Source organism: Physeter macrocephalus, chromosome 18 (genome assembly GCF_002837175.3).
Source record: "Physeter macrocephalus isolate SW-GA chromosome 18, ASM283717v5, whole genome shotgun sequence".
In the NCBI taxonomy this organism is placed as follows: domain Eukaryota; kingdom Metazoa; phylum Chordata; class Mammalia; order Artiodactyla; family Physeteridae; genus Physeter; species Physeter macrocephalus.
In genome coordinates, this window is record NC_041231.1 from 20529531 (window position 1) to 20555088 (window position 25558).

At 38.3% G+C, this 25558-nt stretch overlaps 1 protein-coding gene across 7 annotated transcripts in view; it reads left to right on the top strand.

Annotated features, from left to right (window-relative positions):
* CNTN3 (contactin 3) overlaps window positions 1-25558 on the top strand; it is a 342830-nt gene that overhangs the window by 117850 nt on the left and 199422 nt on the right. For all 7 annotated transcript variants that reach the window (XR_008615747.1, XR_008615748.1, XM_007100371.4 and 4 more), the window contains exon 3: window positions 10180-10306. Coding sequence is in view for 5 of the 7 variants with exons in the window: in XM_007100371.4 (XP_007100433.2) it covers window positions 10180-10306 (127 nt within the window). In the remaining 2 variants the exon portion in view is untranslated. The remainder of the gene's footprint in view (window positions 1-10179; window positions 10307-25558) is intronic.

A 25558-nucleotide genomic window follows, 5' to 3' on the forward strand; every position in this document is an offset into this window, starting at 1 on the left:
TGCACCGGCAGGCGGACTCTCAACCACTGCGCCACCAGGGAAGCCCCATTTGGATTTTTAAATGAGGCCAAACCAAAGTTTCCAAATATATATGATGGGTCACATCATACACGTTTCATATAATTAAAGAATCTCAGATTTACAAAACCCTGAAAAGACAATCTAGCTCAGGTTCTATCTGAAAGACAAACATGGTTCCCTAAGTAGAGCTCAAATTCTGAGATAAAGAGACAGAACTGTAGAGAGTGTTCAGGCAGCCAACAGGTGACTGATTGAAATCCTGACATTGTATCCTAACCTTAGAAGAATTAGACTAAAGTAAGAATTCCATGCTGGTTATGTGTTAAGTAAATTTGTGGTTCACATAAATGATGTATCATAGATGTGGGGTTGTTTTGCAAAGGGATCCACTCCATGGAATGGTAAAATCTGTGCAAATGCTGATGTTTTGAAACCCTCTTGAAACCCCTCTTGCAAGTAACTTTAAGCACAGAAAACTTCCTTAGAGATCTGGGCAATAAACAGCCTACCAAAGCTCAACTTTTTTTTTTTTTTAGTGACTCTGGTGGCTGTTCAAACAAGTCATTAAAATCCAGAAATGGGGCTTTGCTTCAGCACTCAGAAATTATACAAGAGATTACTAATAAAGTGCTATTGCTTATAAAAGTGCCATTCATATGTGGCTTTAGGGAAGCAGCTCCTCCGTAGTACCTGTGTTTTCAGTACTCTGAGGGAGTGGCTGAATTGGAGGTGACCAAGATCCTGCAAATTGTCCAAACAGAAATAACCACCTAATAACAGCGAATGCCTTGTCTGTAAGAACACAGTGGGGGTATTTCTAAGAGTCAGAGATGCAGTTACTCAGTTAGCTTCTGTAAGTTCATATTTTCATGTAATGGATTATTTTGTAGTTGGACATACGTATTCCAGTTGGAGGTAGGATACTTGCTTATAGAATTGTTCTGAGAATGGCCAGGTTCTTTCTTTGATCAGCAATAACATTTTGTAAGTTAAAACCATTTGCTATGAAGCATAAACACACACATTTCCTTTCAAATGTTAACTTACCAAGTTATCCAATATATACAATATGATGGGTTGCTTAGGGGGGTTGAAATGTGTGTTAAATAGAGTCACCATCTTATAAAAGTTTAAAGACGGGATGGAGGAGTTGTGAATGAAAAACAAGTAAAGGTAATATATAGTAGGCTAGGGAAATTGTGATGAATGAAATACACAAAAATTGTTCTAAGAATTCAGAATGGGGAAAGATTGCTACTAAATGGTTATATGGAGGAAGGATTAATGAAATAAATTAGTGAGTTTCTTTAGACTTCCTACATGACTGTAGCTTCTCATACCTTCCACCAAAAGGTTCTCCAGAATGGTGGTACCAAAAATATAGAGAGATGTAACTCATCCTCACCAGCCCTCAGGATTATTATTTATAATCCATGTCAGTATTAACGAAAGCAGTAACATTCAAATAAGTATCATTTTTTATTCAGTGTTTAATATTCACTTAGAATTAGGTGACTTGGTAGATGCAAAGTGTCTAGAGTAGGGCCTGATGGTCAGTGTTTATTTTTTCTTTGTTGACATTTGAGACTGTGCCTGTGTTTATGAAGTATTTATGATGAGGTATTTTGCTCCATATTATGCAGAACTGAGGAACACTGTTTTTCAGAATAAAATATGTTTCCTTCATTGCCAAGGCTGGGAGTAGTGCGCAATATTGTTTGTTCTCCCCAAGCCTACGGAGGATGTAGCTGTTAAACAGATTTGGAGAAGGCTCTCTTGTCATCACTACATCTTTCAACCACCATTTTGAATGTGGTTGGTTCTTTTCCTTCATTGCCAAGGTTGGTATCATTCTTAAGTGAAGGAAATGAAAGAAATACCTTGCAATCATTACAATTCCACTACCCCCCCCCCAAATAATAATCTAGGACACTGGGGACAAGAAAGGATGCTTCTAGACCATGGATTATCAAATTGGGGGTAGAAAATGGAATAGAAGAGAATAGAAAAAAATGTTATGATTCAGCATGCAGTGAGAATTAGTATTATTTCAAGAAACTTTTAAATCAGTTGTATGTGTGTGTATACACATGCACACTGTGTCTACAATAAATCATGATGAAAAATAAATCTTAATTGTGGATCAAATGAAAAATAATTTGAAAAATTATTTAACTATTTAAGTTTCTGCAACTCTGAGAAACTTTCCCCCACCAACACCCATAGTTCCAAATACAGTTTTGGGAGTGGTTGTCCTTTGTCCTGCTTTCTTTGATCTCCATACCTACCCTACAACCCAGCTTAATTCCCCTCAGTGGTCTAGAAATGTAAAAGTAGGATCCTTGTTTGGGGAAAGAAGTGGGAAGAGAGATCTAGATGGTATTTCATATACTTAGACATTTACAAACACAGTGCTGGCTTCTGCTTATGGAGGTGCAGTCAGGAAAAGAGTATGCTCTTTTCTACTTTATGAGATTACAGCTGCAAAAATACTACAAAATGCAATCACCAGTTCTCATTACTTCTTAATGGCTTCTTCATTACAACCATAGGAATTCTTTATTGTATAATTATTTTTTCATAGAAAACAATAGCCTTCAACTAGAGTTTGATATGAAACATTCTTTCTGAAATACACAAAGAAAGTCATGCTTGGGCCCCAGAAAGCCTTGACCCAATCTCTTTGGTAAAGAATAGAAACCGCAAATATAACCAGCTGTATTAAATTCTTTGAGAGAAGTATACTAAAGAAATGTTTTTAAAAGAGTTGATTAATGAAGTGTTTTCAATTCAGTATGATTGGGGAGAACCTTATGAATTTGCACACTTCAGAGATACTCAGTAAAAGTTGGTATAATAGAAAGTGGAGTTATAAGTGTTTTTTTTCTTTTCAAATAAATGAGTCATGGATTGTGTATTCCTGAGTGTATTGTACACATGGCACACTGCATCTAACAATAGTACTGTAACATTTTTTTATCATGTGGAGTTGCTATTAATTATGGACCGGGTATTATGGAAAGATGTCGGAGATTCAAAAGCACTAGAACTCACATTCATAAAAAGACAATAACATGTATTTAAATAAAGAAAGAGAGTATTATGAAAACATTTTAATCTACTGAGACTTCAACCCATCTCCTCTAAGTTTGTTTTCTCCCCAGTACATTATTTCCTGCAATATGACTGTAAATTGGTTAAACCTATCATTGAAATTAAAGATATTTCACAAATCAGAAATATAGCCATTGGATTGAAAGCATCAAGATACAATATTAGCCACCCTCAGAAGTATTCCCAAATTCTCTTATTTTACTCAACTATATTACATATTGAATATTCATCCATCCAGGGAAACAGACGACAACTTTCATCAAAATCTGTGATTGGTTTACTAAAGTGCTAAAGTCCAGATATTTAACCTTAAACGTGACTATTAGGTAAGTAAACGTGTATGGGTATGAGCCTTATTGTGTTTTTTGTAGGCAGCTTGCAGTGAGAGGCAAAATACAATTCTTGGTTTAAAAAAATTGTCATGCGTTGAAAGGGATCTGCCACTTTAGGGAGGAGCATTCGTTTATGTGAACATTTATTTCTAATACTTGTAAAGCTTAAACAGCCACTTTTAGTTCTAATTCCGTAACTACTGAATACTGCTTCTCATGCAGTTTCTCCATTTCTGTTTATGGACAAAGCATGAAGTAACGATTGAGCAAATCAAGTAGTAAACTATTAACTTAGCAATTTAAAGAATTTTATCACTTCCTAATGCCCCCTGTCACGCTGTCATACTCCGGATATATGTCATACTCCAGCATTTTTCCTCTTAACCTAATTGCTTGATAACATTTCCAGGTGTGGGAAATGGATGAATTAGTTATTCCTCGTGTTTTATTGTTCTTTCTCATCTAAAGTATGCTATATTGTCTTGTCCCTTTTTTTTTTTTAGCATGTGAGTTACAGGAGATTGAGCTGCAGGTGACAACATGAGTCAGAGGTTTATTTTTCCAACATATGATGTTTAGAGTTAACGTGGTTCATGTTGGTTCAAGAACTCAAAGATGTGAGGACCCTTTCCTAGAAGCCTCTAGCAGATTTTCCTTTACCTCTTGTTATGGGTTGAAATGTATCCCCTCAATATTTGTGTGTTGAAGCCCTAATCCTCAGGACCTCGGAATGTGACCTTATTTGGACACAGGGTCATTGCAGATGTAATTAGTGAAGATTAGATAATCAGGGTGGACCCAAATCCATTATGGATGTATCCTTATTAAGGGGGGAAATTTGGATATAGAGACACACAGAGAGGGAAGATGAGGTGAAGAGACCCAGGGAGAAGAGGACACCTTTAAGCCAGGGAGACAAGCCTGGAACAGATCCTCACCTCAGAGCCCTCGGAAGAAATCAACCATGCCCACACCTTGATTTGAGAATTCTAGCCTCCAAACTGTGAGACAAATTAAGTTCTGTTGCTTAAACAACCCAGTTTGTGGCAGAGCTAGCAAACTAATACACCCCTTTTTGGCTGTTACTGGTCTCATAACCCAATCTCCCCTGTCTACCCTGCTTTCCAGTCAAAAACTACAAAGAGTCCTGGAAAGGTAACATATCTGGTGCTTTCAGCATCTCTGATGAAAAGGCAAGTTCTGAAGGCAAGGATAACAATTAGGGAAGAACTGCTGTATAGACAACTGACAGTATCTGCCACAGCTAGTTTTGCACATGGTGTGCGTGTCTGGCCTTCAAATATTTGTTAAAGAAATGAATTACCTTAAGATTGAATTCTTCAGCTTCCCCTGACATTGGAAGAATATAAATGGAATTTTATTTTAGTCATCCCTTGCTTTTTTTTTAAGCATTTTCTAGCTATAGCCCGCCGATGCCAATATCAAAGGTGATGTCCCACTGCTACAGAGTGTTTCCATCTTAAATTTTCTTTCCTGTGGAATAGTAAGGCCTGGAATTTAGATCTCATCTCACTGGCAGCATATTATTTTACTTTCTCTGACCTGGGCTAGAGATCCTTCTGTTTGGGTCAGATATCTCTTTTAAGTACATTGAATATTCCTTTCTAGCACCTTCTTTTACATTCTGCCTTAAACAGCACTACCAACCCTAGCTCTGTTTTTGGATTTACCCTCTTCGTTTCCTCCTTTTTTGTGTCACGTAGCTATGATGTAAGTCAGCAAGGGAAAATGGGGTATGCTTTCCTTTTCTGTAGGAATTTCAGAGATAACACTGTAGTATTTTAGGACTTTTATTTATTTTAGTAAAATTAATGCAACTGCCTGCAATCCTTTGTTCCTCTCTGTCATTTTTCTTAGAAATTGTATGGAGTATGACCATTAGAATTGATTGGCCACAGCTTGATCTTTTAGTGACATTACCTTAGGAGCTCATAAAGCTTGTACTTACATTCAAAGGGAGTTATTACTACTAGCCTCTGGGTGTTTGGAGGGGAAAAAAAACACCTCAGGATTAGATTTTTGGAATTATTAGTCCTGTTCGGAAGTGTTATATGCCCTTTATTTTAGGTTGTAAACTTAAAGTGGAGCTTAGGAGCCAGGCCAGCATATCAAAAAAATGCCCCCGTTACAAAAAGTAAAGTTTAGCATCAATCTAAATGTTACACTGAATCCATTTAGTTAGGCATGAGGCCCCCTTCTGTTTTCAGCCAAGCTGCTTTTTTCTGCTTACGAATATCTGTATGAATAGTCAAGGTTTTGTCCTTTGGAGGATCAAAATTAGCTTTGAAGAAACTGTTGGATAATTTCCTTTAGGTTAGCAAAGACTTCAGAATCTTTTCCTTTTGAGCTTATATTGCTAGCAGGAGACTAGAACATTATAACCCAGCATCTCTCATCACCGATATTATTCTGGGGAAACAAGATTGAGTGGCCTTTGTGTCTCTTCTGAGTATGAAGCATGGACCAACCTGTCATGTTTGATTTTTTTCTTTATAAATTTATTTATTTTATTTATTTATTTTGGGCTGCATTGGGTCTTCATTGCTGCGCAGTCTTTCTCTAGTTGCAGCGAGCAGGGGCCACTCTTCGTTGCGGTGCGCGGGCTTCTCATTGCAGTGGCTTCTCTTGTTGCAGAGCACGGGCTCTAGGCGCGCGGGCTTCGGTAGTTGTGGCACACGGGCTTCAGTAGTTGTGACTCGCGGGCTCTAGAGCGCAGGCTCAGTAGGTGTGGCTCACGGGCTCTAGGGTGCAGGCTCAGTAGTTGTGGCACACGGGCTTAGTTGCTCTGCGGCATGTGGGATCTTTCCGGAGCAGGGCTCGAACCCGTGTCCCCTGCATCGGTAGGCAGATTCTTAACCACTGTGCCACCAGGGAAGTTCCTGCTTATTAATTTGTACTTAAATTTTAGGAGTCGTTGGAGGCTCTTGAATGGCTGCTGATGGTCTGAAAAGCCTTTAGGAGCCTTAAATTTCAGAAATGGCGGGTATGTGCCTCACAGGCTGTTAACTCCAGTGTCATCAGGAAATACTGAAGTTGAAAAAGCAAACTGATGGTTAATTTTCACCTTTGAGCATATTTAGAACAGTGTGGTTTAATGGAAACAGAAACAAACCAAGACTGTGACCACTGGGGTATGATCCCAGGTCTCTCACTAAAACACTGTGTTACCTTGGTTGGTTATTTAACCTCTCTGGGTCTCATTTCTTCTGGTGAGGCCAAACAACTACCAGGTGAGAAAATAAGCTCTGGAATTAAAATCTTAGCTTTATCAGTCACCAGCTGTAAATTAATATCTGCCTTATACTGAGTTATTGTGAGAATTTCTTCATTCATCTTAATTGTGCATTCAGCAGACAGATATTGAATATCTGCCATGTTCAAGAAGTTGGGGAGGCAGCAATGAATTAGATACAGATAAATAACAAACACTCATAAATGTGTATACTGTTTACAGGTAGTGAGAGACAGTGAGATGTGCTGATATGTGGTAGAAGTGAGGGGTGAGTTATGACTTAGAGGAGGGAGGGGCGGTCTCATTTAAGCTGAGAAGATGTCAGTTATGCTGAGTTCTGAATGACAAAAGGAAACCAGAGCACAAGAAGAAGGAAGGTGAACCCAAAGCTCAGCATGTCTGAGAGGCGAAGACAGGGGTGGCAGTGCAGCTGGGCCTCAGAAAGTAGGGGATGAGCCAAAGGCAGCCTGGGAATAGAGAGATGAGGCTGACAAATGGCTGAGTACAGTGCCTGGCACAGAAATGTTAGCAAATTAGCTATCATCATCCCTCTTTCAAAAGGGTCTCAGAAAAAAATGTTTCTAAGTATTTAATACCATCATCTAAAATTTATAGCAGTCTCTAGAGAAGAATTAGAGCATCATTTGGGAATTTGACTTTTATCGGATGATGATGGATGTTTGGGTTTTCATGGTGGTCACTTGTGGGAAGTTTTTTAAAACACCTCTCTTTGTCTTTTGCATTGAAATCACCCCCTTCTTATCTAGACCCAATTTTCCTTCTGTTGGTTTCCTTCCCCAACTTACCTGCTAGTTTCAAGTGTATGCCATTATGTTAAAATATTATTGCTTTCAAGCCCTGTGTACATCAGTTTGTCAGGACAGTGATACTATACCATCTCCTAAATGAATAAAATATATGTCACTGAAAATAAATCAGAAGCCATTGCACTAGAAAAAATGCTATGAAAAATCCACCCTCTTTGCAAATATTTACAGACACTGTAACAGACAGAAGTATATTCAAATTAATAAAACACTGTCATTTTTGTATTTATTTTCATGCAGTAAACTGTTTGAAGGGAAAAAAATTCAAGAAAATGACAGCATTGGTTCTTTTTTGATTAGGGACTATTTGATTAGTGGCTGTTTCAAAATTCCTTTCTTCTGGAGGTTGTCCTTTTCTGCAAAGGAAAAGTGAGATTTTCTTTCTCCTTGTGACATTTTCCCCTTATGTGTAAATAAAAACCAGGGACTTGTGGCATGGACATATATACACTACCAAATGTAAGATAGATAGCTAGTGGGAAGCAGCCGCATAGCACAGGGAGATCAGCTGGGTGCTTTGTGACCACCTAGAGGGGTGGGATAGGGAGGGTGGGAGGGAGACGCAAGAGGGAGGGGATATGGGGATATATGTATACGTAGAGCTGATTTCATTTTGTTAAACAGCAGAAAGTAACACAACATTGTAAAGGAAAAAACAAAAACGAAAACAACAACCAGGAACTTCCGAGGAGCCCACTGCTTTGTTAAACCATGGTGGGCAGTAGTAAGGGTTCGCTGCATGGTGATGTTGCCTGTGGAAGGCTTCCCAGAGTTAGCCAGACTGTGAAGTTTGAGTGCACAGAACCCAGACCGCCCTCGTTTATATCATCAATTGTGAATTCTGAGTTTGGTTATTCACGAGAAGGACTGACAGGAGTCACCGAAAGCTGTTACACTCGTGATTATGGTTTATTACCGGGAAAAGTACATATTAAAATCAGCCAGAGGAAGAGAAGCATAGGGCAGACTCTAGAAGAGTCCTGAATGCTAAGCTTTTGTTGTCCCCAGGATGTGTTATCATCCTGGTGTTGATGTGTGACAGCACACGAGGAGTATTGGCAACCAGAAAGCTCGTCAGACCTCAGCATCCAAAGTTTTCACTGGGGCTTCATTCTGCAGTCATGGTTGACTGATTGCATATGGGGTTGAGAGCAGTTTCCAAGTCCCCTCATCCCATGTGACCAAATCTACTGTCAGTCATGTGGTTGGTCTTTCTAGTGTGGTCAGCCCCCATCCAGGACTATCAGGTGTGGCCACTTCCACCCTCAGACCCAGGTGACCAGTCCTGACACTAAACAAAGGCATTCCTATCAGGTAAGACATAGATTACCTCCCAAAGGCCAGATTAATGGCAAGGCCAAATTCACTGGGTGGAAGTCCAGAGGGTATCACTACATGGACTGGAATCAGATAATCTCCAGTGTGTACATTCTGAAAAGCTGCGTGTACTTGCTCACTTCACCTAACCACTCTTAGATTCAACACTACTCTTCTGTGCATTGGGAATAATTACGGTACTTACCTCACAGAGCGTGGTGGAGATTAAAGAAAAGATGTGGGCACATGGGGTTCACGTGGTGGCTTTGCTGCTTTTTTCATCATTTCAATGATTATTTTCAGTATTATGTTATTTTATTATTCCAGTTATTATGGGAAACATTTTTATTAACGTTGTAATGTTATTACTTAGTTAAGTAGCCAAAATGGTTTCTGGGCTTTCGGGGGTTATTTTCCGTCTCATTTTCTTTGTCATCTGTTCATGGGTTGTCTTTGTCTCTTAGTCTGATTATTCATTCTCTGCAACTTTACTGAGCATTTCAAGATAGGAGAGAAAAGAGCTTTTTTTTTTCCCCCCTGTGAATACGTTTGTTTTCAGAAAGGCTCTGGTAATGATTATACAGTTGCAGTAGCATAAGCATTTAGTGATGGCATTATCTCATTCCTTTTGAAATTTATAGTACAAAGACACAGGTTTTTAATTTTGTGTGTGTGTGTGTATGTGGAAATTCTCAGAATGTTCAAGTTCTCTTAACCAACGTAGAAACACTTTTTAAAGGACACTTGTTCAGTGCTGTATCCTTCTTTTCAATTTGCTAGTAGTAAAATGGAAATCCCACCAAATATTGAGTGTTTGGAGGTCAGAATGCAAAATAACATTGTCCGCATTCAGATTTGCAGGCATGGTCGGGTTTTATGAGAAAGACAATACTCAGGGATTCAACTGATTTTCAGTACAGCTTTAGTTTTATAAAGAGGCTTATGACAGAAGGGCTTCCAAGACTAGGTAATTTACCAACGCTAATTTAGGTAGAGTTTATGTTACAAAAAGTAATTAGTACAGCCTTATTTATTCTTTTAAGTAATCTTATTAATATGGCAGTGGTTTTGATAGTAATTTTCATTCTCTTAGAAGTGTTACTAGGCTGTTAAAGATGGCTTAAGTGATGCTTATAAACAAAGCAGTGCCTACAGGGCATCTCTGTGGATGAGGGAAGAAGCAAAGCCTGCTTTTTCTTTCCTTTTTTTTTTTTTTAAAGAGCAGACACTAGTTGCTTGCTTTTGTTCTTTCATTGTAGAGTGCGGCTTGTACAGTAGCTTTTACTTATTATGATTATTTTTCCCACCCATATAGGTGAGCTGCTCTTACAAGGCCCAGTGTTTATCAAAGAACCCAGCAACAGCATTTTTCCTGTTGGTTCAGAGGATAAAAAAATAACTTTAAATTGTGAAGCACGAGGCAACCCTTCACCTCATTACAGGTACAGTGGAATGTTTGAAAATCCAAATTAAGAAAAAACGATGTGGCAATTGTGAACTTTTTTTTGCTTCAGTATATTTATGCTATCAGTAAGAAATAACACATGAAGCTATAGTTGTCTGCTGTATTCAGCAGAGCTCCTACATAAACATTTGGCTCCATATTGTATATATTTGATTCATTATTCACTTTACAGTAAGATTTCTTGATTAAAGAGAAACATGGTAGAGTCTCTTAAATAAACAATGTATTTTCATCGATTTGTGGTAAAACAATGTATAGATTTGGATTTACATGTAGTCCTTGGGAACACATCCATTATGGGGATGAAATTCAATGTGTTGTAAAGGTATGTAGCAATCATAGTTTGAGAAAAAAGTAACAGCATCTGTCCTTCCTTTGCTATTTTACTGAGTATATGTTAGAAGGTTTATTAAGTATAGAAGAATAGGAGTAGGAGTATGAACCCCTACGGCCTGGCGGCACACGCCACCAAACAAAGCTGTCTTTGCTCATCTAGAGAGGGTTGGTAGTCTTCATACGAGGCGAGAGAGGAGAAATGAGTCCACTTATTTTCTAGGGAAGGAAAAGAAGCGATCTAGCCAAGGTTCTGGGAGTTAAAACCTTTGCTTCTAATTCCTCACTGCCCCGATCCCCATCTCACCAGACTGCTTCTAGAGAAAGCAGAATCCACAGGACCGTAGCATGCTCTAGTCCAGGTGGCGATGCCAGTGGGAGGGGTGAAATCCAGAAAGATCTGCAACGGCACTGAAGACACGGCTCGAATGTTTGCCATCTATCTGCCATATGTTCTGTCTAGGTATTGGAGGGAAGAAAGGTGGCTTCAAAAATCAATGGCAAGGGGCTTCCCTGGTGGCGCAGTGGTTGAGAGTCTGCCTGCCAATGCAGGGGATATGGGTTCGTGCCCTGGTCCAGGAAGATCCCATATGACGCGGAGCGGCTGGGCCCGTGAGCCATGGCCGCTGAGCCTGCACGTCTGGAGCCTGCGCTCCGCAATGGGAGAGAAGCCACTACAATGAGAAGTCCGTGCACTGCAACAAAGAGTAGCCCCTGCTCACCACAACTAGAGAAAGCCCGCAGACAGCAACGAAGACCCAACACAGACAAAAAAAAAAAAAAAAAAACAAAAAAAACAAAATATACCCAGTAGGGTGGCTATTATAACACACACACACACACACACACACACACACACACACACACGCAAAAGAGCAAACAAAAAAAGTAAATAACAGAGGCTTTCCTGGTGGCACAGTGGTTAAGAATCCACCTGCCAATGCAGGGGACACGGGTTCGAGCCCTGGTCCGGGAAGATCCTACGTGCCGTGGAGCAGCTAAGCCCATGCGCCACAACTACTGAGCCCGCGTGCCACAACTACTGAAGCCCATGCACCTAGAGCTCATACTCCGCAAGGAGAGAATCCACCTCAATGAGAAGCCTGTACACCATAACGATGAGTAGCCCCCGCTCGCCACAACTAGAGAAAGCCCACGCGCAGCAACGAAGACCCAACGCAGCCAAAAATAAATAAATAAATAAATTTATATTTTAAAAAAAGTAAATAACAAGTATTGGCAAGGATCTGGAGAAATCGGGACCCTTGTGCCCTGTTGGTTGGAATGTAAAATGGTGCAGCCACTATGGGAAACAGTATGGAGGTTCCTCAGAAAGTTAAAAAGAAAATTAGCATATGATCCAGCAATTCCACTTTTGGGTATGTGCCCAACAGAACTGAAAGCAGCCATGGAGCAACTAAGCCTGTGCGCCACAACTACTGAGCTTGTGCTCTAGAGCCCACGAGCCACAACTACTGAGCCCACGTGCCACAACTACTGAAGCCTGTGTGCCTAGAGCCCACGCTCCGCAACAAGAGAAGCCCCGCAATGAGAAGCCTGCGCACTGCAATAAAGAGTAGCCCCCACTCGCTGCAACTAGAGAAAGCCTGTGCACAGCAACAAAGACTCAATGCTGCCAAAAAAAAAATAATAATAATAAAAATAAATTAATTATAAAAAAAAGAACTGAAAACAGAAACTCAAATATTTATACACACATATTCATAGCAGCATTATTCAAAATAGCCAAAAGGTGGAAGCAACCCAAGTGTTCATCAACCGAGGAATATATAAACAAAATGTGTACTATACATACGATGGATTATTACTCAGCCTTAAAAAGGACAGAAAATTTGACACATGCTACAACATAGATGAGACTTGAAGAAGTTATACTAAGTGAAATAAGCTAGTCACAAAAGAACAAATACTGTATGATTCCACTTATATGAGGTATCCAGAGTAGTCCATTCATGGAGACAAAAGGTAGAATGGTGGTTGCCAGTGGGTGGAGGAAGGGAGGAATGAGGAGTTATTGTTTAATGGGTACAGAGTTTCAGTTTTGGAAGAAGAAAAAAGTTCTGGAGCCGGATGGTGGTGATGGTTGCACAACCATGTGTGAATGTACCTAATGTCACTGAATTGTACACCTAAAATGGTTAAAATGGTAAATTTGGGGGTGGGATGATTTGGGAGATTGGGATTGAAATCTATACACTATTGATACTATGTATAAAATAGATAACTATTGAGAACTTACTGTATACCCCAGGGAACTCTACTCAGTGCTGTGTGGTGACCTAAATGGGAAGGAAATCCAAGAAAGAGGGGATATGTGTATACATGTAGCTGATTCACTTTGCTGTACAGCAGAAACTAACACAACATTGTAAATCAACTATACTCCAATAAAACTTAATTTAAAAAAAAAAAGAAAAAAGTATAGAAGAATAAAATGCATTCCTACTGAAGTCATTTTAATTATTCTTGAAGAGAAAATAAATTTATTATATTTTTTCATGTGAAAGTGTGTATCTCAGATTATATAAATAATAACTTGTTCACTGAAAACTTTCAAACAACACAGAAAGGTATAAGGAAAAAAGAAAAAAAAAGTGAACTCCCATCACTGTAAGATAAAAATATTAACATTTGGGAGATGATGGTGGATTATTTGGATGGGATGGATATTTACTTTATTAAATAACATGCTACAACATAGATGAGACTTGAAGAAGTTATACTAAGTGAAATAAGCTAGTCACAAAAGAACAAATACTGTATGATTCCACTTATATGAGGTATCCAGAGTAGTCCATTCATGGAGACAAAAGGTAGAATGGTGGTTGCCAGGGGGTGGAGGAAGGGAGGAATGAGGAGTTATTGTTTAATGGGTACAGAGTTTCAGTTTTGGAAGAAGAAAAAAGTTCTGGAGCCGGATGGTGGTGATGGTTGCACAACCATGTGTGAATGTACCTAATGTCACTGAATTGTACACCTAAAATGGTTAAAATGGTAAATTTGGGGGTGGGATGATTTGGGAGATTGGGATTGAAATCTATACACTATTGATACTATGTATAAAATAGATAACTATTGAGAACTTACTGTATACCCCAGGGAACTCTACTCAGTGCTGTGTGGTGACCTAAATGGGAAGGAAATCCAAGAAAGAGGGGATATGTGTATACATGTAGCTGATTCACTTTGCTGTACAGCAGAAACTAACACAACATTGTAAATCAACTATACTCCAATAAAACTTAATTTAAAAAAAAAAGAAAAAAGTATAGAAGAATAAAATGCATTCCTACTGAAGTCATTTTAATTATTCTTGAAGAGGAAATAAATTTATTATATTTTTTCATGTGAAAGTGTGTATCTCAGATTATATAAATAATAACTTGTTCACTGAAAACTTTCAAACAACACAGAAAGGTATAAGGAAAAAAGAAAAAAAAAGTGAACTCCCATCACTGTAAGATAAAAATATTAACATTTGGGAGATGATGGTGGATTATTTGGATGGGATGGATATTTACTTTATTAAATAATACAAGATTAACGATTTTTACTTTTAGGGGTGCTCAGGGGGCCCACTTTAATGAAGAGATGAATTATTTATAAATAGCATATGCTGCTTTCATATAAATGGTTCCGAGAAAATGCTTGAGGCACCTTGAAAACAACATGCTCTTGAGTACTGTGAGCATTTGTCTCAAACACTGTTTACAGTATTAGTTCTCTTGGCAAAACCTTTTCTATAACCTGCAGAACAAGCATACTTCAGCCTTTATTAATGAAATTCTAAATGTTTTGAGTAGATCTTCTATTGTTTGCTTAACCCAAGTAGATAATAGAAACGAACAGTCATTGTTAAACTGGGTCAGCATGAGGCTAGAAGGTAGACCTTTGTATTTTTGCATCTGGAAGTAATCAAGGTCAGTTTCTTTCAACAGTATTAAACAACATATTTATTGAGCACCTGTTGTGTGTTTTCAACAAAATAAATGTAAAGATTCCAGGTTACTGGTTAGAATTGACAGAGGTGATAGAAAGTTTTCTGTCTGTCTCTTCCTTAACCTATAGAAATAAGAAAAGTATAACATGATTTTATTTTTTTGGCCGCACTGTGCGGCCTGTGGGATCTTATTTTCCCGACCAGGGATTGAACCCGCGCCCCCTGCATTGGAAGCGTGGAGTCTTAACCACTGGACCACCAGGGAAGGTCCCTAACATGACTAAAAAAACAAGAAGCTGTGTTTTATGAGCCAGTTCAATTAACCAGACATAACACATACAAAAGCTGAAAATATTTTCTTCTTTTGGGGGAAGATGAACAGCTCCACTTAACAAGACATTATCCTGGAAACATTTATTCCTGGCATTTTTGTAGGACATTCTAACACTTCCTAAATATATCTGTTTGTTTGTCCCTGAAATGGAAGATTATCCTTTTAGATACAACTGTGAGTATTATAAAGAATCCATGTAAATGACTCATGTGTGGGCTGGGTTTTTTTGTTGTTGTTGTCAGTAAAGTTATTTCCTGGCATTTATCTTGTGAATAATTTGGTGATAAATGTGTTCAGCTGCAAAATTGTCAAGATACAAGATAGAGTCATACAGCAGTTTATTTCTAAATGAATAGATTAATTATGTTTATAAAGTTTAATCAAACAGCAAGAAAACCTGAGCTTAGAAATCCAGAAACAGCCTTTTGTTGTAATTATTTCTTTATATATCAGGTATTTATTTTAATTCCAGATTAATACATTTAAAGTGATACCAGGTATTTACACGATGCCATTGTGTAAACATAATGTATTTGTTGAAATATACTGATAACATGTATAAAATGTTGATAAAATTCTGCCTTTTGCACCATACTTTTTATGATTTGTTATATGTCCTGAGATATTATATGTTGAAATTCAAAAAAAATCTGTATCTGAGATTAGGAGATGTGTGACTGAAATTGACTTATCGGTTTTAAGTCTGATAAATGAAGAAATTTTACATGCTAGTTATTTTAAAATATTTGGTTTATAGGAAAATAGAGCAGACACTTTCATTATAGCACGAAAGATTTTCTAAAGCTAAGAATTCTAACCAGTATTCATCCACGTCTCTACAAATGACCCAATTTTGTTCCTTTTTATGGCTGAGTAATATTCCATTGTATATATGTACCACATCTTCTTTATCCATTCAATCTAGAGACTGTCATACAGAGTGAAGTAAGTCAGAAAGAGAAAAACAAATATCGTATATTAACGCATGTAGGTGGAACCTAGAAAAATGGTACAGATGAACCAGTTTGCAGGGCAGAAATAGAGACACAGATGTAGAGAACAAACGTATGGACCAAGGGGGGAAAGTGGCAGGGGGGTAGGGTGGTGGTGGTGGGATGAATTGGGAGATTGGGATTGACATATATACACTAATATATATAAAATGGATAACTAATAAGAACCTGCTGTATAAAAAAATAAATAAAATAAAATTCAAAAAACAAACAAAAAAAGAATTCTAGCCAGGATAAAATTTCACTTTATAGTCATTAGAAACTGAGACCTTGGGGGCTTCCCTTGTGGCACAGTGGTTACGAATCTGCCTGCCAATGCGGGGGACACGGGTTTGAGCCCTGGTCCAGGAAGATCCCACGTGCTGCGGAGCAACTGAGCCTGTGTGCTACAACTACTGAGCCTGCACTCTAGAGCCCGCGAGCCACAACTACTGAGCCTGCGTGCCACAACTACTGAAGCCTGAATGCCTAGAGCCCGTGCTCCTCAGCAAGAGAAGCCACCGCAATGAGAAGCCCGCGCGCCACAACGAAGAATGGCCCCAGCTCACTGCAACTAGAGAAAGCTGGCACGCAGCAACGAAGACCGAATGCGGCCAAAAATAAATAAATTAATTTTTTTTAAAAAGAGAAATTGAGACATTGAAAAAGCACTAGGGAACCTCTTTTCATTGTGAAAATATTAGGCTTTCCTATAATAAGCAACAACTCCCTGTTATTCATGGTATCTGTGTAAGTAATAGATTGTGCTAATGGAATAAATGGGAATATAGATGATGTGGGTTGTAATCATGATCGTGTCTACCTAGATAACACCTTTATTTATGGCCTGATTTTTTCCCTAGCTTTTGACTTTAGTAGTCATCCAGGTAATATTCTGCATTATTCTTTAATTGTTCCAGAAGAAAATATGCTTGCTTGTTCTTATTTTTTGCTGTCCTTTAAAAATTACAGATAAATAGTGTAAATAGGTAATGACTTTGAGGACGTAAATAAATAACATGGGTTTTTTTTTTCTTTTTTTTTTTTTACATAAAGTCAGAGAAAGGATATCTTTTTTAAGTATTTATAAATCTAAGCACATAGATAGAAAGAGAGAGAGAGAGAAAGGGAGGGAAAAGAAAGATATCAAGGAGGAAAATTAGTGGTTCGTGTGAAGCTGTAAATTAAAAGCAGTCCAAACACATTTCCCAAGTTTCAGAATAAAGTCTATGAGTCTTACAAAAGAATGTCCTTTGAAAGCCCAGAGCTTGTCTTATAGACTGAGGCAAACTTCTCTGATGAGAAATCTTCTTTGTTATTATCCCACTGGGTAAAAAGAACTCTTAATTGGCCATATTAGAAATCCAAAAGTTCAGAAATTCTCAAGAGAAATTACTTGTTTTAGGGTTTAATTGAGAATTTTATTCTTTCTTTTGCATCTTCCCGCCTGAGCCCCAAAGCCTGTATTTAAAGGTTAATTAGTATTCAGTGTCATTGTAATTGCTGACGATGCTGAAAGAGGTTACCCTGAAGAAATATTAATAACTTTTTTAAATGGGAAGGATTTTCTCCAACTTTTTAAAGAGTTAAAAATGCCCATCATTTGCTAAGATGAAAGATCCCAAATAGGAGGCTTCCTGGTCACTTCTACTGATGCCATTCAGCATTAAAAGTTTGGGACCATATATTTGGGTTAGACTGGAGTATAGTATTCAAATGCCAACGGGGACCAGGTAAGTAACAAAACTAAAAGAGGTGGCCCTGCCTTAGGAACCTATGAACATATTGAATAATGACTGGAGACCGTCCCACATTCAGCCACAAGTCCATCCACTGGTCACGACTGCTCCTTAACACTAGCCGGTTGTTACCATCCAGGAATCATGGTCCAATATTGCAAAACCTTTTCAAGACATGTTTAAAATTGAGAAATTTTCTTTTTTGAATCTGCTTCTAATGTTGACTGTTTTTCTTTTTAAATATAATGTAGGCCAAAGAAATTAAGCCTTAAAGGTGAATGTGTCCCATGTGGCCTTTGTGTTCACAAAGTTTAGTCTAGCTGGAGACTTACAGGCTGTGCTGTCCAATATGGTAGCCAGTAGCCAAGTGTGGCCGTGTACCTTTAAATCCGTTAAACTAGGAATTCAGTTCCTCAGTCACAGCAGCCTCATTTCAAGTGCTCAGTAGTCACATGTAGCAAATAGCTACTGTAATGGACAACACAGATGAAATTTCTGGTGCTTGCAGAAAGTTCTATCAGACAGCACTGCTCTACTCTGACCCTTGGATCCACAACTCTTTTCTTTAAATGCTCTTCTGTTTTTTTCTCATCACAAGGAAGCAACCAGAACATCATTCTCTTCCAGCTTTATATAACAAGTAATTAATTTTAATAAAGTACAGTGTGAGGAATCTTGGATACACACGTTGTAACGACTATATAACATTGCAAAATGGAGATGTCTCGGCCACAGTTTCTCCCTTTTAAGTAGAGTTCCCTATAATGGAGTTACATCCTGCACATGTTTAATTTACTGACAGTCCACTAAGTGCATTCAGTACAAGAAAGAAGAAAAAAATAATGGACTAATTTCTGCTCCCCATTTATTCAAGGAATAAATGTAAGGCGTTTACTCGTTATCTAAACACACATCCGTGTGGAGACACACCACATAATACTATACATGGTACCACATACAGTGTATAGGATAGAGCATATATAGCATATGTCTTATGTATAATATATGATATATTCTATTTAATAAAATATGAAATATATTTAAAGTATATTTTTGATTATATGCAATTTGTCCCTTATGTATATCTTGTTGCCATGTAAGATCTGATGTCACTGTTATTTTACTTTTGTGCTCCAAGGCAAGTAAGAATTATTGTTCCTCTAAATTCCCTTGGCCCTAAGGAAGTGTCATTTTGTTCTGCTAGATTACTAGACCCAATTCTCTGAGCCTATCCTCAAGCTCAACTCCTTTTAGCATCCTGACTTCTCTAGCTGATGAGCTCTGGTCCCCACACACAGAGTCAGCTACTAAGAGCAATGAAATGTTTACAAGGTTGGAATGATTGCGAACCATAAGGAAGAAAGAATCTCTTTGGTGCCTGAGGCAAGCAGAGGTAGACAGTGTCTCTTACAGGGCATTTGAAACTTGGCTGTGCTACTGTCTCTCCCATGAAGCCTTCTCCATATCCTCAGAGCTGGGTTCCATGTTTCAGCCGTGTACTGCCCATTGCACCTAGGCCTTCCTGGATTATAAAACTTACCAAAATGAAGTGGGTTTGCCTGGTTGGATGTAACTCCCTTCGAGGTGAAGACAGTGTGTTCTTCATCCTTACATTCAGAATGCTTAGTAAACAGTGCAAGCTAAATTGGTGGCATGAAAAAAGAAATGGAATGACGTTAACAGGGAGGAACCAAAGAGAGGCAGTTTGGGGTCAGGTCATATGTCGGGAATCAAGAGTGTCTTGAAGGATCACAGGATCAGAAGTGGTCCATTGTTTATTCTGTAGGATATTCTTAAATTTGGATTGAGTCCTCCTTTTTGGCTCTATTTTAAGACAGATTGCCCTTGAGGTGACAGAGATGACTGCTTACGTCTACTTATATCCTCCACAGAATATTAACTGGAAAAAGAGGACACCTTTCCTATTAGAGTCATCAAAAGCTCTGAATGGCATCAGAAAAACATGAAATAAAAACATAGCTAATACTGTCAGCAGTCAGAACCCAGGAGAAATGTGGAGGTTAGATTTTAGATATTAAAGATGACAGTTAAAAAATTAACATCTTTTTGTTGCTGGTCTTATGTTTTGGTAGTGAGGCAAGGGGGAAGGAAAACACATACTGATCAAACACAAGTTAAATCAGTTGGGTCACAGTGGTATTCTTAACTAATCACTAAGGCCTGAGATCTGGAATGTGCTCATTGGCCACTCCTGGGTCCTGAGAGGAGTGGCCTCTTCAAAGGAGAAGGAGAAAGGTGCTACCAGAAAAAGCTGAAATGGATGCAGGGAAGGCAGAAATAGCAGCCGTCTTCTATAATTCTCCTCAGAGTAATTGAAAGACAATCAGTGATGAATTTGAACGAGGCTTTACCTATGTAAACTGAACAGTTGTTTTTAATCACAGTGTAGCTTTAATCTCTGTTTGCCTCCTTTTTTTTATTATATATGTTTAAAGTTTATCAATGAGTGACAAATGGGAATCTGTGTCATAAAACACATTTTAAAAACACAGCATCACCATTTAACTCATTTGTATCTTCAGCAATAATTGCTGAAGCCTAACTAGTTATTTTTGGATAAAGTATTGAATATGCAAATTCAGACATTCATTCTTTCAAGGACTGCAATTATTCTCATCACTTCAGTAAACATATTAACAAACATTGCATTTGAACACAAATTCATTTGCTTATTAACTTGAAAGCTGCATCTAAAACCACAAATTGCTTCTGTGACTAAATTCCTAATTTTCCTGTCAAACCCCGAATAAAGTATTGCCTGTTGACTTAACAAGTATTTAACGTGGGCATATTTTCCAAACCCAGCCGCAGCCCCCTAAAGATTTTAGTAAATTATTTTGTCCTTTTTGCTTGGTTTTATATCAAAGTCTAACACGTGATATTTGTTTTTCTTTGGAATATTGTTTATGTTTCCATTTTCCTGACCAGACTTTATAAGATGGGTGTAGATATCTTGAAGGACAATATTAATACAATCAACCATGAGCTAAATTACATCCTGGGATTATTTTGAAACTACCTGATGTCACCCAATTTATTGTCACTCAGTCTTGTTAGTTTCAATTTCAAAGGGTGACTTGTTACAAAGTTCTAGTGGAAGACCCAGTTTAGGACTTGGTGCCTTAAATTATACTGACAAGATACATCTATGTTTATCTTCATTATCTTCATTCCATACTAGTGTGGTTTTGTGTAAGATGTTGCCATATACAATAATAGCTAGTATGGTACATAAATAATAACTAGTGTGGTAAATGAAAATAATTATGCATTCATTCCCTGTCTTTGAGAAGTTTGTTGGTAATATGGATGGCCACAGTTAGGGACGATTGTATGGAGGCTAGTGATGGCTAGGTTAGAGGGTAAAATAAGATTGCTCCAATTCAGGAAACTTCTGTGAGCACCTACCATGCATAACCTATTATGACCGATGGTGGGAATTCAGCAGTGATTGACAGTCATCCTCCAATGGAGCTTATATGGTTTGAAAAGCACCTCCCAACACTGAGAATCTAGGCTTTTTATACTGATTTAACTCACTGTTATGTAAATTTGTGTTTGCACACAAACATTCACACACACAGTCTTACACATAGCTTGTTCTTTGTGTTGGAAGGCAGCGATTCATGTGCTCTTAATTACTGATGTTTTAGTTATTTCCTGGAAGTCACCTTTATAGTTTTCATCATTTAAAAGTAATAACCACCAGTTGAAATATCTCTCATGTCACATACCTTAGGTTTTATATTCAAGATTCAAAAACTGTTAACCTGAGGGCCTGTAAAATGTTTTAAAGAAACTGTCTTTGAGATTTTTAGGGGAAAAAGTGCCATAGCCTTCACAGTTCTATTGTGGCAGGCTTGGCCCGGTTTTTCGTGCTCACTTTACCTCCCTAGCCTCTCTCCAATGAGGTAACTACCAGCTTCCTGTTGTGTAGAGGATGTAACTGAGACTTAGAAGTGGACTGATCCAATCCATGCTGCCTCAGGTCAGCGATCAGAGTAAGTGGCCCAGGACTTCTTCCAGACCCCCAACCTCAAGTTATTGGCCTAGAAACAAATTCACATGTAATCTCCACACCAAGCAGTTAAGGGGGATGAGAGCTCATTGCCTGAGAATCAGAGTTGTGAAATATGAATAATAAACCATTTCTCACTTGTGCATTCTGAAAGCAAATCCTAATTCATGTAGAATGAGCGTTTGAACACTGAAGGCAGACAGTGAACTTACGAGATCATTCAGGAGTGTTACAAGATGATGATTGTGCAGTGGTGCTTAATCCTGTGACATTTGCCACTGAGCTAAAGCTACAATGTTAGTCTGATTCTAGAGCACAGTGTAAATGTTATATGATTGAAATGCTGGTGTACGTAGCCCCAAGAGCCCCAGAGCTGTCTTCTTTTACTCCACGTCACTGCATTAGGCCTTTTGGAATGGAATTGGGGTATGCAAATGTTACTTTTATGAAGTTTTAAACAATTTCCATATTTCAAAAAGATTTCATTCTGAGATTTTAGAGTCCTCAGGAACTTCAAAATTCCTTCATAAGGTAGACATCTGTAACTTTTACAAAGGATTGTGAATGTGCAAAACTAAAAGACAGTGTCTATCTCTGAAAGCTTCCCAAATTTACGACCTGAATGTGCCACTTACCTGTCACAGTCTTACCACTGTGCATGATGTTCATGACCTCTGAACAGCTGGATTACAATTTGCTACAAAGAAATTAAGTCTAATTTATAGATTTATTGGACACATTCTTTGCCTAAGGAGTATATGTGTGTGCCTTCAGTTTTCATGAATATTTCTTATACAGAAGATCATATTAGAAATATTCAGAAATCAGGCCCAAATATGAATATTTTGTATTAGGAACTTAAGTACATTCTTTCCTCAGGATAAAATAATATTTGGATGTCCAGGCCCAGAGATTGCTTACACACTGCAGACTTGAAACCAAGACAACCCTTTTGAATTCACATATTTTCAGCAAGAGGAAAAACAACCATTGTTTAATAAGATATTGAGAAATTTTATATCACCTGGGGATGAGTTCCCTTTAATGATGAATAGTGTTAAGAAGGAGAGAAATAATTATATTGCTTTGTTAAAAGAAAATTAACCTTCAGAGTATCTCAAGTATATCTTTGCTCTAAGAGTTTGCTAAAACAAATGCACTTATACTTTCGGTCTAGCAGAAACATATGTAAAAGAGAGTAGATTTTACCTCTTCACATAGTGAAATAATATAGAGATTTTGTCTCTATGACAAAGACTGAGCTAAAAGAAGTAAGAAACCCTTATGCATAATAGAAGAAATGTTTTCCATTTTGGATCTTCAGTCAAAACTTTGAGATGATAGCTTTTAGATCTTAGACACTTACTGAAATACGGTATTTTCCCACGTACTTTATGATCTCTAAGTCTTTCCACCTATTAAATAGGCAAGAAGAAGTGCTTCTCCATATTTTTATTTATCTTTACGTTTTCCACATAGCCATTGTACCTTTATTATTCATCAGCTAAACAAGAAAACAGAATTTTCAAATGAAGCCATCAGACGTGCTTCATCAGGCCGTAAACATTCTAGACTCTGGAGCTGAAATCCTTTTTCCTTGGTACAAACTGTTCTTTGTAGGTAACAAAGCCACAAGTACCCTTTGTCATGAGAGTTTTCCATTCAAATGTATGTGAAATTAACTATATTTTTCCTGCTTTGCATTTAGAGGAGTTCTCCCCTCCTTCCTCCCCTGAAAGTATTAAATCATTTAGTAACTGGCAAGCCATTTGTAGCTTAAAAATTCAACCCATCAGGCTTCCCTGGTGGCGCAGTGGTTGAGAGTCCGCCTGCTGATGCAAGGGACACGGGTTCGTGCCCCGGTCCGGGAAGATCCCACATGCCGCGGAGCGGCCGGGCCCGTGAGCCATGGCCGCTGAGCCTGCGCGTCCGGAGCCTGTGCCCCGCAACGGGAGAGGCCACAGCAGTGAGAGGCCCGCGTACCGCAAAAAAAAAAAAAAAAAAAAATTCAACCCATCCACTTGTGATTTACTATCAGATTTATTCTTTGAAGGTCAAGCCCAGCATGTGTTTCGTCCCATGTTTCCCTGACTTCTCAGGCAGGTACAAATACAGAAAAACCCTATGTGGAAGATACAGCCCGTTCCACATGAGAGGAGATGACCAAAAGCATTGAATCAAGCAGGTTACGTATAATCCACGTCTACTCTATGAGGATGGCAGAAAAGAAAAACAAAGCAGACAGATGGGTTTGCAGCCTTTGATGGAACCTCCTCCCTTGTTAACAATGGTGCCGGCCCATTTGTTGGCTGGCTGCCCTGAGTCACCGGCTTTACATACATTGTCTAAATAAATCGATAGAACAACCCTATGGGAAAGATGACATTCTCTTTATTTTACATGTTAAAAACTTAGGTTTAAAGGAGTTAGGTTAATTGCCCATGGTCACACAGCTGGTGAGGGATGAATCCAACCCATAAAACAAGGAGCACTTGTTTCTGGATCTCATTTCTGTTCATTCTGCTGTTACATGGTAGGATTGGATAGAGCCTGGGACTGGACAAGGGGGAAAGGGTAGGAACTAGGAATCATAAAAAAAGTCTCCCCCAGAATGTAAGTTCCATGAAGGCAGGGACCTTTTTCACCCCATTCTTAGAACCTGGAAAGTTGCCTGACATATAGGCACTCAATAAATGTTTTTCCACCAGGAAGGGAGGGGAGGAAAGTTGCTTTTTCTAATCATGGTTGTTGAATATGAAATAGGCTAAATCAAGAGTGGGGAATTCTTATCTCTCTCCCCTATAGGCAGTCCACGGTTGCTTCTTGGGGATATTATAGACCAGTTCTTCCAGACTTGAATGGGCATATTAAACACTGGCAGATCTCACTAGGATGCCAATTCTGGTTTAGTAGATTTAGGATAAAGCCCAAGATTCTGCATTTCCAGCAAACTCTCAGATGGTGATGAGGATGCTGATGATCTTGGTCTGCAGACCACCTTGTGTATCAGGAGTGCAGAGTATTCAGACAGAATGCAGATGGACAATTTTCCTTGACTTCACTTCCTTGTCTGAGTTTCTGTAGTTCTAGGATTTGGGCAGGAATAAGATGAAGAAGGGTTAATAAGTGTTCGTGGTTCGACTTCAAATCTCTAAGGGCAGGATTAAAGTCAGAAGAGAAGAAAGTGACCTAAAATGGACATGAAAATATGGACTTGCCTTGGGAAGGAGCATAAGACAGTTACTCTGCAAAGAGCAGAATCAAACCCATAGCGGCAATCTTCCACAAACGAGAAAGCAGTTACGGCTTTTTCATATTTCTTTGTAATTTTGGTCTTTTAAGTTCCAAAGAAAAGACATAGGACCTCCAGTTTTTCCTCTTAATTTCATTTTGATTTCTCAGAAGAAATATTGCTTTAGACCTGGGAGACTTGTATGTGCATAAAGAAAGAAAAATCAAGAAAGTCTTGATTTTTAAAATGAGCAAATGATATACTATTGCTTTGAGCTGTAGAAACTAAACTTCTAAATTTATTCATTTCCTGTAGCCTCCATTATTTAAATTTTATTATGCACTATTTCAGACATAGAAAATGATATAAACATATAATTAAGTGTAATGATGAACATCCATATAACCACTATTCAGCTTAGGAAATAAAGCCAAAAAAGCTAAATTTCCCAGTGTTTGCCCCATAACCCTTTCTCACTTTTCTCTCCTTGAGAGCTCTAAAGTGCCTTAAACTTGAAGTGATTCATTTTCATACATTTAAAAATGTTTAATACATTCTTTTTTTTTTTTTTTTTTTTTTTTTTTTTGCGGTACGCGGGC